The sequence below is a fragment of the Metopolophium dirhodum genome, chromosome 6, assembly GCF_019925205.1.
Source record: "Metopolophium dirhodum isolate CAU chromosome 6, ASM1992520v1, whole genome shotgun sequence".
NCBI lineage: Eukaryota > Metazoa > Arthropoda > Insecta > Hemiptera > Aphididae > Metopolophium > Metopolophium dirhodum.
Genome location: NC_083565.1, coordinates 20,670,974 through 20,686,475, shown reverse-complemented (window position 1 = coordinate 20,686,475; position 15,502 = coordinate 20,670,974). Strand labels below are relative to the sequence as shown.

The window sequence follows — 15,502 nt, the reverse complement described above, 5'->3', positions numbered from 1 at the left end:
GACTTCCGAGACTTGGAGTCCTGTGGAAATTGCACAGAACTCTGTTGTTAAAAATATGTGAAATGTTATTTATTATTATTCTAATAAAAAATATCAAACTATAATATAAATATAGCATCGAAGAATAAGTACACTTTTTGTTATCATTTTAAATATTGATTTTTGTCATTCTTAGAAAATTAGAAATAAAATAAAAGCATAATATCGGTGATATTTAGCTAAAATAATATACAAAATATACATTTATATAAACGCCGTTGTATAATAATATTCAATGCATAAAAATTATCAACACTTAACTTTTAGCAAATATTTATTTAAAACTGATTAAATTAAAATATACCTAGGTAGGTATACCTAATAATAAAAGAATATGTATTTTGTAAAGTTTTTAGATAATTTGTATAAATGCTCAAGACATTTTAACGTTTTAATGGAAAATGTATCCAATCTTGAGGTGTGTTCAAAACCCTTCGCAGTCTTTTTTAAAAAAAAACTTCTTAGGTTATGCAAAAATTATTAGTCTGAAGTAGGTACCACCTGTGTCCATCATTTTCAATCGATTTATGAAAGTTTTAGAGGTATTGTAGACTGTTGTGCTTCATAATGTTTTTATACGATATAAAATCTTCATCGCCACAGTTTTAGATATTAACTTAAAGGGTATTAATTAGGTATTGAAAATAAAGTAATCATAATTTACAATAGTTTTGAATTGAAATTTGGTTTAAAAACATACTTATTATTAAAATCTATTTGAAATTCAATCTGTGACTTAACGGTTGTATTGAAACAAAATGTTGAAATACTTAGTAATCATAATATTTTTTAGGTTTATTGATTCTAAATGAAATTTATGTATTAGTGATATTATTATTATTTTGTTTATAAAACAAAGTTTGATTTGCTCCAAGAATAAATGTTCAAAATATTTGAACAGCATTTTTGGGATTTATGTTATTCATAAACATTATTTTATGTTCTGTTGTAAATATGAGAATACTAAAACGTTTATTTAGGATAAAGATATATTTATCGTACCTACGAAGTAATATTCGTATCCCATAATAATATTTGCTTTGTACTAATAATATAATATGATTATTCACATAATACTCTGTATATGCTTAGTGCCTTTATGCATTTTTGAATATTTGAAACATTTATAAAAGACCATTTTATTTAGAATATTAATATACCATTACGGAGCACTGTGCCTTACCGATAAAGCTCATGTGTAGGCTTTATTTCGTAAACGATGCTACGCAAAATTAGCAGTAACGGGTAACCATCTACTTATGACAATAATCGGTTTACTATTTCACGATGATCGTACAATAACATGGTTTGCCTGCTATAATTTATATTGCACACAACTTCAGCCGACCCACAATATTGTTATAAGTGCTGAAAATCGGCTGTTAAGTATTGATTTATATGTCATAATAATTGTGAAAATAAATTAATTGTGTAAAATAAACTTCAGTATACCACAAGGTGCGTTTCCCAATATATATCCGAAATATTTCCACCTATGAAATTGTTTATTAGTGACCACAATAAAATAATAACCGGTTCCTGTAATATTATTAAAGTATAGGTTAAGTCTAAAGTATAAATACTTCAAAATAATTTTACTTCTTTGTCGAGCTTTTGTAACCACAATATTTTTGGCCGCCATAGTTAATCATTATTTCCCTTCATATCTTCCTATCCTGGAATTATCCATTCGTGTAGGTACTTTATAGTTTTTCCAAAATAATTTATAACATGAAATATTGAAATATCATCAATACAACTCTAACTCAATAAACGAATGTAATAACTGTGATAGTATTTATAATGTTAATATGTAAGTACATTTTTTTAATTGATTCATTGTGCCTACTTTTGAACAAACAATTTATGAATTTACAAGTCACAACGTATTTTAATTAATTTTAGTTTAATTAAATACTCAATTTCAATACAAACAGTATAATATTATACAGAATATACCACAATTATTAACTTTTATGTTAAATGTACCCGATTTAGTCTTATTACATAGAAGTTTTAATTAAACTCGATAATATATATTACATTTAGCGATTATCATTTTATGAGATGAGCATATCATATGGTATAACATATTATTCATTAAAAATGTAATAATAAATAAAATTCACCAAATTGCAATGTCCTTAAGAACCATAGCTAGTATAGATAAAATAAATTCAATAATTTAATAAACTAATACTAGTTTATGGTAATCAATACAACAAATACAATTTTAATTCTACTTTTCTTTTGAATTTTTGAAGTGCATTGTATATTAATTGGATAATTTAAATTAGTAAAATAATATGAAATACAATACCTATATCAGTACAATAAAAATTATTTGTAATTCACAATTATTAATCAATTAAAAAAAGTGAAAACTGAAAACAATGAATATTTTAATAAATAGTATTTGTAAGAAAATTATGCAATCTATTTTGAACAAAATAACCAACATGATAATATTATATATTAATTAACTATGTTTTACGTTTATATTCTTTTTTCCTATACTATACACAATCAGACTTCATGCAACCTGTGATTTTTATCCATCATATTATTATATTCAGAGCTAAGTGAGGAATGTATAAATTGGCTGTAAGCACAGCATAGTGACTTTGTTATTTATCTGTGACTACTTTTTTGTGTTAAATAAAGGCTCGACAACTTTTATACGACACCTTTATGGACAGAAAATTAAGCCTTTGTAGCGCTTTTTCAATTTTTTCCAACAGTGTTTCCAATCGTAATGAAAATCTACAGATTATCGTCGAAAATGTTTTTAAAAAAAATTGACTGCAAGGCTGGATTAACCGGGTAGGTATCGATCAGAATTTTCATTCAATCACATCAATACTCTAAAATTAAATTTCATAATGTCCAATTATTTATTGATATTTTAAGGAAGTTTGCACCTTCCAAAGGTTTCAACGAGTTAGCTTGTACAGCTATGCAAAAGTTCACGCTTTTGAAATAGATCCCAGAATTGTGTTTTAATTTAATTCAGTAATTTGCATTAAAGTGTTGTGTTTAAATATTGTTTCAATTGTTTCAATTATTATAATTTTGAATATATTTTCGTTCATTCTCGACTACAATAAAAAATTTAATTCAAAATAAATAATAACATTTGATTTAAATTGAATAATTTCAAGCCAATGTAGCCAGCTGGCACTGTGTTTTTAACCAAACACAAATATTTATAAGATAAACTCATTTTATCCTAAGGTTTTAAAAATTCAACTAAATTCAACTTGTCAAATAGTTTATATTTTATATTTTGAAACGTAATACAAAAGGCATAAGCAATGATCAATACATATATAATATCTGCTACGACCATAAATTGTAGTATATCATTTTTATAAATTCCAAGTATGCTGAGTAAGAGTTTTTTAAAATGTATATATTATAAGTTTATATTATTATATATACATATATCACCCGTTATTATATTATGATGATTTTTAAAAAGCAAAGACAGTTATCCTAATATTTCAAAAATATATACAGGTAAACTACCCAGGTACGCTAACTCCCTTATTTAGTAATGATTTTGATTTTCAGGATTTTTAAGGTAATATACTTAGTAGTTCAAATTTTGATTCGAATGAATTGACGTTATCGAAAAATTACAGTAAAAAAAGGGAAGTCATCATTTGAAAAACAAAGTTTCTCAAGATACTACTTAAATGGTATAAAAAATATAAATCTGTGAATATATGCCCTTTTAGTCCATATATAAAATAATTCAAAACTCAGAATTTGAATAGTTGCATTATAAAAGCATAAAAGGGGGTGGCATGATTGGTGAATAACACTGTATAATAATATATAATAATATAATATTTTAAAAAACCATTTAAAGTATAAACAAATTTTCTTTCTTTAAAGTCGTTTTCCTTTTTCAACAGTAAATAGTTCATGGAAGGTGGTTCCAAGATAACCGGTAGTTGCTTGAATATTTGCTTGTAAATTTATAAGAAGCCTAAAAAAATAAATACAATAATTATTAATTTACATGAATTTGTAAAATCATATTTTCATGATGAATTATTGTTTTTGATGTATACACAGATAATAAGATGGGATAGGTAAACTACTACCTACCGATTGTATTATATTATATACAAAGAAATAAAAATGCTTCACAGTAATCATTATATTTGATTAGTAAACAGCAGTCAATTCCATGAAAATTCAGAATGTTTTATTTATTTTTATTTGTGTTATATGGCTTAAAAGTTTTAAACTAAAATTTGTAATACAATTATTTCAGTTTACTAGACTTGACATTTTGTTGAATATTATTTTATTTTTCTCATGCTTTATGAACTGTATACGCTTTATAGATTAAAACAAATTATCATAACACAATATTCTCCTTGCACGCCTCAAGGTAACATAATTAAATTCATGAAAATTAACTATACACAGGGTGGTTTTTTTATCGTTATCCAGGTATTTGGTATTTTTTCATATATTTAGATGTTCATACATTTGGAGCATGGAAAAAAATATAAAATAGTTTGTCCGAAAAAGTAATATCATTTTATACCCGGGCAAGATATTGTCTGGTAGACGATAAAAATTACCTCCCGCAGTAAGTTAGCGTAGTTAGTCATACAATGTAAATACAATTAATAATAATTTAATATAAAGAATGTTATGTTACATTAAACTGGATAATAAGAATATTGCAAACGAATAGATGAACTACGATGTCGATACATGGTTGCCATGTTTTGAAAATTTCATTAAGGGGGGGCTGAGGTATGATCCACTCTTTATTTATCTAATTTTTGAATTAAATAGCTTTACTTAATGACATATATTATTTTGAATGCAAAAGAAACCATCTCTTTGGCGAATCTTACCTCTCTTTCGGAATTCCAAGAGTTTGATGCATATAGTCAGTTATAACTTCCATGTGTTTGGGATTCTCTTCTGGTCCCAAACTCCCAATGCTTGTTATTTGAATAAATCCACAGGGATCATTGGACCCACCAAGTGTCATTTTTACACCCGGGTTCACCGTTGCTACGCAATACTATAAATAAGAAATAGTTAATTATTAATTTTATACTTCAACATTTTTAATAAATACATTTATAAACGACTATTGTTACATAACTAATGAAGTAATTATAACATTTTAAAAATAAAATATTAGGAAATTATTATTTTTTTAGTATTGTTTTTTTGTCCAAAGTACAAAAAATCACCAAATATAATTTATTTTCTTCCAAATTATATTGACTTAGTTAAATTAAATCTAATTAGAGACTATTAATTTTAAGTCTATGATAAGATAACTCAATACGTACAACTATTGTCGTGTACTAAAAAATAATCAAAATTTAAAAGGCGGGTAAGTGGATTTTGCTCTGCAGTACAGTAGGTTACAAGTGGTTATAATGGTTGGCTTTAAATTTGAATTCAATGATATAATATCATTGTATAAGAAAAACGATTCTGAGCGGAGACGGATTGTCAGTGTGAATATTGAACATTAAATTTATATTGTCATTACCAATTATTAATATGGTAGCCGGTAAGTAACAAAATAAGAACATCGCTACTTGAGAAATCGAGTGAATATCCAATGTTGTAAAAATTTAAACTTCAAACGCTCATTAAAACTTAATTTGACTTTCTTATAGACTTTTTTAAAGGTATGTAAATTTATAAGGAATCTTGTATTACTATTTAAAATCTTAGATTTAAAAATAACATTTTTTAGGAATTTCTAACTTAAATATTTTGCACATTTTCGTGATTTTTACGTATATTGTCAAAATCCGAACTTTAAATGCTTATAAAAAAAAATTACAACTATGTATTTTTATTATTTTTCAACTGCCATTGTAACATTATATATTATAAGTCTTGTATTAAATGTGCAAACTTTTAGACCCAACGAATAACATTTTATTGATATATTTAGAAAAAACCCTAAGAAAATTGGAAACGGAAAATTGAAAATGCAAATATAAACGATCAGTGAAAATTACATCTATCTACGGACATTTGTGTTACACAAAAAACCAAAATCGATTTTGTCAAAAACTGATGTAAAAATTCCCGTTTTGCTTAATTTTTATTTTGTTTTTCCCTTCGCTTTGATACTGTTGAATAAAATCGAAGCAGTTTTACTACCACAAATGGTGATAATAGACACACACACAAAACAAACATCATTGTAAAATCAATACATTCGATGCTCCGCTCAGAATCTAAAAAGAATTGATTACATTATACTTACTGATTGTCTTTTCCCTAGATTTTTAGAAAGAAGACTAGTGCATGTGCCCAAAAAATCCTCTGGAATTTTTGAGGCTGGTAAATTTGTGTCTAAGCTTAAACGTGGCATTTTGTTATTTTACAGAACGTATATTACTTCACTAACAATTAAAACAAGAATAGATCGTAGTTGGACGGAACGTTCATATTTATGTTATATACCAAAACATTGACATAATTGTTATGTCTTACTCATTTTTTTTTTATCAACTGATAAAATAATATTATATAAATAATAAAACAAAATAAGTGATAAAATCTTAAAGTAACGTAATAAGAACATATTCAATAAAAAAAAATACCACACATTATTTGTAATCTATTATACGTAACCCACTTACCACACATTGATTTTTTATACTTAACGAGGGATATTTATAATTAATAAAGTTATGTTATAATAATTTACAATTGATGATATAACTTTTTTTTGCTACCTATTTGCTATAATATTATTATATCAAGTTGTTGAATTATGCAATGTACATTTTGTGCAACTTGTGACTTAAATGTTGTGTAAAATCGTAGCAATAATTAAAACGTTGAAGAATATAAATATGCTTAGAATTTGTTTGTTAAAAATCGTTTATTTTTATTAATTTACATTTATAAATAAATATTTTTTCAAGTTATTTAGTGCATTCTAGTTGAATCCCTAGCTACATCGATCTACATGGAATAATTTGATTTGTCGATTATTTACTTTTTTTGTCCGACATATCATTTTTACTTCGACTAACTATGTAATATATTATATTTTCGAGGGATCTCCAAAAAGTAAGTTTACCTAGGAAATCAAATAACTGTGTTAATTTACGGCAGGATATAAAATATTTTTCATCATAATCGCCATTCCTCGCTATACGTATTTCATTATGTTGCCTTGTAATGTAAGCCTTTTCGGTAAAGTAAGTGTAATTTTTTAGTACCTATTCGGTAACTTTTGGTGATGACTTCAATTACACTTTCCAATGATATTCCTCTGAGACAGTTCACGAAAAATGAAAAAATGTGCTGCAATCCTGACACGTTTTTTTTTTTAAATGTCGGTGCAATTTTCGATTATTCCTGAGCCCTGACATAGGGAAACTTACTGGTTGGATAACACCTCGTATATCAAATAAATTCATATCCGTGTTTGTTAAATTGAACTAGGTACAAATGTACAGTCAATATTCGTTTATATATTATTTAAAAATAACTTTAATGAATATACATTAATACGTATGAGCAAGAAAGAGAGAGTAATATGAAAAAAAAAAAAATAAAAACAAAAGTTGAAGTAATGCGTTACATATGGTCATAGGTTTCGTAAACATGTCAATTGCATTCTATACTGCTTTTTTTAATCATATTACTACAGTTTTTTTCTAACATCTTTGGTAATCAATGAATGGTTAGCAACTCATACGTTACTGATAGCCGATAGGTTTCTTGGAAGTTAATCAATGTCAAGGACCATTTGAATTAATATCATTCAGATGATTGTGTAATCGTAATGAGTTACTTATAATATGCTTTGTACATACTAATACGCGGTATATTATAATATTAATTCAAACTATTTAAAGTTTATTATCTTAAACAATAGAGTCGCAGCGGAAGTATAACATGCAAACTAATGATCATAGATAAGAAACTTTAGTGCTTATCCGCATCTAGCGTATCTATCTAAACTTGAAAACATTATTATTATCAGTATACTGTCTAATTCAATATTTTATTTATAAAATATATAATATTATCTTTAGAATAGTTTTTGTATCATAATATGAAATATAAAAGTAAAATTAAAATTAAAATTTTAAAACTTTAAGTCGAAGCTGTTTAGGTTGTATTGATTGGACGGAGGTAAATAATATGTAGAATAATCAACTGAACAAAAACTAAAATACAGTGAGTGTGTGTTTAACCGGTAGTCGGTAAAAAATGTTGCGTGGAAAAAAAGCACAAGTAAAATCTAACAGACCGAAAACTTCGAAAAAATAAATATACGACACGAATCGTTCTCCGGTAATAAATCTCGCGCAAATAAACCCACAGATAAATAAAAGCGCACGTGTGTTAAGTACACAGAACTGTACTATACAAGTCTGTACTCTGTAATATAATGTTTAAGTATGAAGTATGCGTACAAATCACTAAATAATATTTTGTCACCACCTGTAAAATCACTCCAAACCACTCGCATAAATCCACCCAACGACAGTTTTTAAACATTAACTTGACTTGGAAAACGTTACTTTTGCCCAAAAATTCAATTGGATGGTCTTATCCAAAATTGTGTATTTGAAAAGCTATAATAGCTTATTATTCAAATCACTTTCACATTTTATACAATAAAACCTCAATATAATTATAGTCCCTGCCGAGTGCTAAGTGAGAAATAAATTGAAAAACCCAAACAGAACTAAAATGACTCACATAAATAAATCAGAAATAACATATATAGAAAATATAGTTAAAAGGTCAAAATCTTTCGAAAGGCCAACTTAAACATGAGAAAAACCAAAATCATATACCCGTTTCCGACTAAATCTATTTCGTTTTTCCACGTCTCAGAATTTTTATTATTTCACAAGGTTATAATACTACCTACAATCTACATATCACTAATTACCATCAACTGTTGGAAAAATGTTGTTATTTTACTGTTGAAACCGGTGATACGGGGGTAATTGTAATTTCAGAACAGAATGATTCATAACTAATAAATTTAAAGACCCAAAACGAGATTCTTAAGATTCTTAATCTCTACAAAAGCATTAAGAGGAAAATATAAAAATGAGTAGGTATCCAAGAAACACAAGAATGACAAATTCTTTTTTAAAGGTTTTTATTTTTTTATTTGAATAATAAACTTATAAATTATTTGTTTTCTATCATAAAATGTATCAAATAAATTGTAATCAAGCTAGTAAAATTAGTAATAACTGAATGTATTCAGTATTTTGACAAACAGTGTTGTCTCAATATTTAAAACCACTTTTTAGTAGGTAAAAGTATTTAAATTTATTTTTAGTGAAGTCAATGTGGGTAGATTCATCAAAATATCGAATGAATTTTGCAAAAACAACTAATATTGTTTTTCGTCAAATATGGTTTTGTTTGTGTGTTTTTATTGCAAGTTTTTTTTTTCAATAATTGACACTGTTCATGCGTCAACTGATATTTTATTGAGTATAGCATTACATGAATAATTTGATTAAATTTATTTTATTTCACCATAACTATAACAAAAAAAACAGACTACCCTGCAGTAGTGATCGAAACTATTTGAATATTTGAATATTCAAGACTCAGGTAGGTACTCGATTAAACAGTAAAATTGTCCGAATTTTAACTTCACAGTGTTGTATGATACCCGCAATTATTAATATATTAATATGATTACCGGGTATATAAGGAAATACTGTGCAAAAACATTATAATTAAAAAATGTATAAAAAAAACATGATTCGATGAAAATAACATTCATTTGATATTCTAGATTATGTTTTCATTCGAGGTAATTTATATAGGTAATATATACTATAGGCGATATAGATATTAATACAAACGAATAATTATAAAATGATAAATCGATAATATAATAATAATAATAATATAGTCGGTAGAAGTATTGATCGACGTGTCTTTGAAATATTATATTTCAAGTGAAAATATTGGGTTTTTATAACACAATTTATTGTACCTGTGTACGAAATATTATGTTGCGAATGTAATTAATATACCTATGGCTAGGTACCCATAATAGTGATTGGCACACACGTGTTCCTAACCAACCGTACCAACCGTCCCAACCCTACCGTTCCAACCCTACAGGCTAATAACCTCAGTCGTGGAAACCTTAAATCTAAAAAAAAAAATAAAAAAATACTGATTGGCAATAAATACTCATCGTGTGTCCGCGTATACGACAGCAGAGTGTTGTGACAGGATCAGGCAGCACACAAGTGGTTTGGATAAAAATATTGTACAAAATCCACGCGGATAACTTGCCTGTGGACTGTGGTAAGTATAATGATATAACACAGTGGTCTGCCGATTAAAAATAGGAACTATAAAACAAACAAAATTGCGGTGTCCTAAAGTTCTGCATGACACACCTCATTAGACTAAAATATTACCGTCTGAAGTGAATTTGAGTTCTCGGTTGACAATTAAAATTCATTCGGCGAGTTTAATTTTTCCTATTAATCACCCAAAACATTATTTTCTGGTTCCGAAGTAATTATTCCTGATTAGAGTATAAGACAAACATTATAATATAATATACAGCCTATCTCTAATATTACCTATTGGAAGTTGAAATTGAATCGTTATCGACTATGGGATGAGGTTAAATTGAAAAGTAGCTTATAATTGTGTTTATAACTGTAACAATTTAAATAAACAATAACTATGTAGGTACACCATATTGTGATTTCATTGTTTTGCAATACCGACGTCGCGACGAGTTTGTAGAATTTTATTAAATTTACCAACTCAAACTATTTCCTTCCAGAGATCACAATAAGGATTATATTAGGTGATAAGAATTTCCATCTATATTTAAAAAAATAAGTTTGTACATAATGAATGAATAGTTTTTCTCTATTTTCCTGGGTACAAAATTTGGTTGAGCAAACTTTATCTTAAAAAACAATTTTAAAAAAGATTTAACATATTTATTGCATGCTTAATACACATAGTTAAGTAAGTTATTTAAAAATATAAAACACATTTTTGTACTTAAAAGTTAAGAAAAAGTAAGTTAAAAAAAATTAATTTAAAATACGGTTCTTATTTATGTTGAACAGTTTGTTAAGAAAATTTAACAATCAAAATATACTTTTATTCCAACACTTTTATAATATTATTTTTTACGAGCTCTGAAAAGTATTAACTCTTGTATTGCTGTTGTTTATTAATTTGATATAAAAAAAAAGAAACATTATGAAACTCAAAATATATAATTTGTTTTAATTATTTGTTAATAATCTAGTTTGAAATAATTACATAAAGAACATTACGATTCCATTAAAATATTCTTGCTGAATTAAAATGTTATATTATTATTTCTTTCTTTTTTTTTTTTACGTTAAATATTTAAATAAAAATTTAAATTAAACACCTAATGTATGGTATTAAATAACTGATTAATAAAAAATGGAAAATTTAATGTGTGTAAAAAAAGTTTTTGCAAACAATATATTAATAAATTAATATGTGAAAAAAAATTATTTTACGTCATATGTATCAAAGAATGATCAGTTGCTTTGAAACCCATTTTTCACATTCAAAGTTCATCTACACAAGACACGTTATATTATTATGTGTAGACATGGCGTAACAACGAAGTAATTAGTATTATATGACTTGATGTGTATTATGCTCATATTTTAAACGTAATTATTACATAATTATCCTTTTACAATCAGTTTTCTCTTATGTAAACTAAAATCTGATATACAGTGAAACCTTTAAACACCGGACACTCTCGGTCACTGAAATTTGTACGGCTGTTAAGAGGTTAGGTTCTCAAAGGGTTCAGTTTGTAGACAATTTGTAGTTTTTTCCCAAAAAACACGTTTGCTATTTTCAGGAAGTAGCTGCTATTTAGAGGTGTCCGTTAGGAGAGGTTTCGCTGTATATTTAACGCATACAAAGTATATTATATACATAGTCACTAAACAAAGCATTATATTACAAAATAATAATATATTTATGATATTTATAGAATTTTATTCATCTAAAAATATCTATAATTTACTTAATATATTATTATAATGCATTCATTGTATCCTATATATTTCTATAATGTTGTATATATGCACAACATTGAGGATAAGTAATCTACAGATACACCACATTCGTGTACTCTGTTTTTCAGATAACTCAAAAATCAATGTCAGTTGAAAGTTAAAATAATAATAATTATGATATGCTGTTTAGTAATGTAATTTAATGATGACCAGTCACATCGTTAAGTCCTATCAGCTGATACACACCACTGTCGTAATACCGTTGGTTTTTTTTTTTTTTTGTATGTTAATTTAAGTATAATATAGTTTTTAAAATAATATTTAATATTTTAATGTATTGTGATATTATATATTGTTAAGTGAATACGTGTAAGAAATATTTAATGTAAGTTTATAACATAATTATAGTAAGGTCGTTATATCCGTATAATGATCGAACTACGTTCTAGGTAACTGAGGAAAGAATATCAATAGTTTTAAATTTTAGTGGCTAATATTAAAATAAAGTTATAATTAATAAATATGCGATACTAAATTTATTTGTTAAAATTAAATAGCTTAGGTACTAAACTCTAGTAGTGGTTACACATGAAAAAAAAAAGGTACTAAACTCTTATTGTACTGAATATTAGCGCGTAAATCGTGTTTCAAAAAAGCAACCCAGATACTGATAAATTATTCTATATTTTGTGGCTCATAATGTGACACATAATTTTAAATCAAATAGTGTATTAACATTTTTTGCTGTTGTATATAATGTAATATTTTCCACCATTACACATAAATACATAATACTCACAAAAGGATACAATATGACTACTTGCAGAAAATATGCTCTTATAATATTTTTTTGAAAATAATTCCTATATACAGGGTATAACAGGAAGACGTGACAGATACAATAACTTTTGTCGTAATCAACTCATGTTCTATAATTTATATGCTCTTGCGTTATTTAATCTGCAGTAGCATTTTTTTTTTTTCCCAGGTCATCCTGTTACACCCTGTATTATATATTATTTAAAAAAAAATTATTCTTATACCTAGTTGAAAATAATAAATATAATCAATGCACCACATTTCCGCGCGAAGAGTTATAGCTATATAGGTAGTTAAATACCGTTTAAACGTTTAGTGTTGACTAGTTGGTAACAAGCAAATATTTTAGATTCTGAGCTGAGCAAGGAATACATCGGTTTTACATTAATGATATTATGTGTTGCGGGTCTTACGTCACGCCTTGGAGTGGACAATTTACCTCAACTTTCGGAACGTGGTTTCTAGACACTAGTAGTACTTTGGATGGTCAAAGGTAGAAAACACCAGGTGTTTCACTTAAAAGTTGTAAGAAACTAACAAAAAAACAGAAATATTTTGATCTTTTATTCACAATGATCTTCGATAAGATAAATGCCTTTATTGTAATTAATAAAAGATTAACCATAGGAATTTTAAATGTTCACCAAACGCATATATCGGTATTTTATAGAAATTATATATAGAATTTCATATATTAAATAATATTTAAATGCGGGTTTTTTACAGTAATAAGTATAAAAATTCTGATTGAATAGCATAAGTTTCGATTTTTTTTAGGCAATTAAGTTTTTTTTAATTTCCAAGATAGCCGTTTTGTTGATCATATTTTTTAAAACAGTTCAAAAAAAAAAAAGCGGGTAAGTGGAAGTCCCGCTTTACTGATACAGTAGATTACAAGTGGGTCCTCTGTATAATGGAATGTATTACATTTGAATTCAATGATATCATATCATCGTATACGAAACGATTCTGAGCGGAGACGGTTCATTGGTGTGGATATTTTATATTGTTATTATATTTTATTGTAGCCTATATGTTGATTTAATATTATAAATTACAACAAAATACTAAAATCGTTATTTTTATTTTAATTCATTTCTATGATGATAAACAAAGCGTTGGAAATTAAAATCCCATTTTTAGCGGTTTTTTGTAATTTGTCCGGTGGTTCTTCCTGTGGCATTAAATAACTATTGAGAAAATCAAAAAATGACCTCTCTAATTTACCATCTTGATCCTATTTTCTAAAAGACAAGATACTATATGTTGAAATCAAAGCACTCCTTCTGGTAGAAATTTCGTATACAGGATATATAAAAAAAAAATAAATAAACACCATTGTATAACCACTAGATCCTTCACTCCGCTCAGAATCTAAAATAACAACTGTACTGCAGTCTTGAAACTTTTTGTCATCAAATTTACTTTACACAATGACATTTTCAAAATATTTAAACTGATTTAAAGTTTATACAAACGAAACAAATTTCAAACCATACTACCCGTCAGTATATTGAAGAAGATTATTCTATTTTTCGGTTAAAATTTGTGTCAACCATGAAATCCTAATAACATAAACTATCCTTAGAAATACATTGATGCTGACCCACTCATCTCTTTCGTTCATAATTGGAACTTTTCTTTAAACGTTGAATTAATATTTATCTTTGAAGTAAAATCAATTCACATAATATGTATATTCCAGTGACCTATATTATGATCAATTACTAGAAACCTACTAGGGGGAGAATTCTCCTTTTTAAATAATCAATATGGTTAAATATAAATTATGTTAAAAATAAAAAATAAAAGCTATAATATCGTGGTTTTAGAAATATGATATTTTAATTTAAATTACTAAACAATGAGATAACGCGTGGAAAATACTGTTTGGTAGAGTGGTTTCATATATTATTTTGCAAAAATTAATTTAAATGTAATCATTTTTTGTAATTAAAAATGAAATCTCAAATGAAAATGTAATAGTTAAATTACTAAATAGTTAGGTAGGTATTAAAATATTTTCAAACATCAAATTGTCGTTTAATGATAAATGTTTACTTTCCGAAAGCTCTTCTGAAAATCCACTTATTCGAAAAAATACAAAACTAAATTAATATTAACTAACCAAATTTATCGGCACTTACTATTACTCGGTTTATTCTTATAAACCATTAGTCATAATTTAATGTGTCTTTGATTATTTTAAAAAATATTTTTACCCGATCATTACTGATGATTGTTGAACTATAATATTTACTTTTAATTGAAATCGTCGATATGCTAATTAATTTTCAAATATTTCATTAAGTAATTAAAAGAATATCGTAACTATCGTTAACTAATAAATTATTATTCTAGTGCATAAATATATTTTTGTAATTTTTTATCCTTCAGCATTTACGATTTCACAAATCTAATGTGAATTAAATAAATAAAAAGGTAAAAAAAAAAACAATGCAGAAAAATATTAGTATTCACTTTTCAGTTATCACTTTTTGATATTCTGTTTCAAATTGTAAGTGCGAGTTTGTGACTATAAAATGATTAAAATTTCGCACGGCCGCTTTCACTTGAAAATTTCGACC

General features: G+C 26.3%; 2 protein-coding genes across 6 annotated transcripts in view; one reads left to right on the top strand and one right to left on the bottom strand.

The window, feature by feature from the left end:
• The window catches only part of LOC132946434 (uncharacterized), a 120,964-nt gene that overhangs the window by 40,063 nt on the left and 65,399 nt on the right, over nt 1-15,502 (top strand). The window contains exon 1 of one of the 5 annotated variants that reach the window (XM_061016434.1): nt 8,048-10,362. The exons of the other annotated variants lie outside the window; for them this stretch is intronic. The gene's annotated coding sequence lies outside the window, so the exon portion shown is untranslated. Of the gene's footprint in view, nt 1-8,047; nt 10,363-15,502 lie in introns of those variants that run through there. 5 annotated transcript variants of the gene reach the window in all.
• LOC132947445 (macrophage migration inhibitory factor homolog) lies at nt 3,294-6,483 on the bottom strand. Its single transcript, XM_061017734.1, has 3 exons — nt 6,311-6,483; nt 4,923-5,095; nt 3,294-4,033 (listed from the first exon to the last, which is right to left on the bottom strand). Exons 1-3 carry the CDS (start codon nt 6,416-6,418, stop codon nt 3,934-3,936), a joined length of 381 nt encoding a protein of 126 aa, XP_060873717.1. The 5' UTR covers nt 6,419-6,483; the 3' UTR covers nt 3,294-3,933.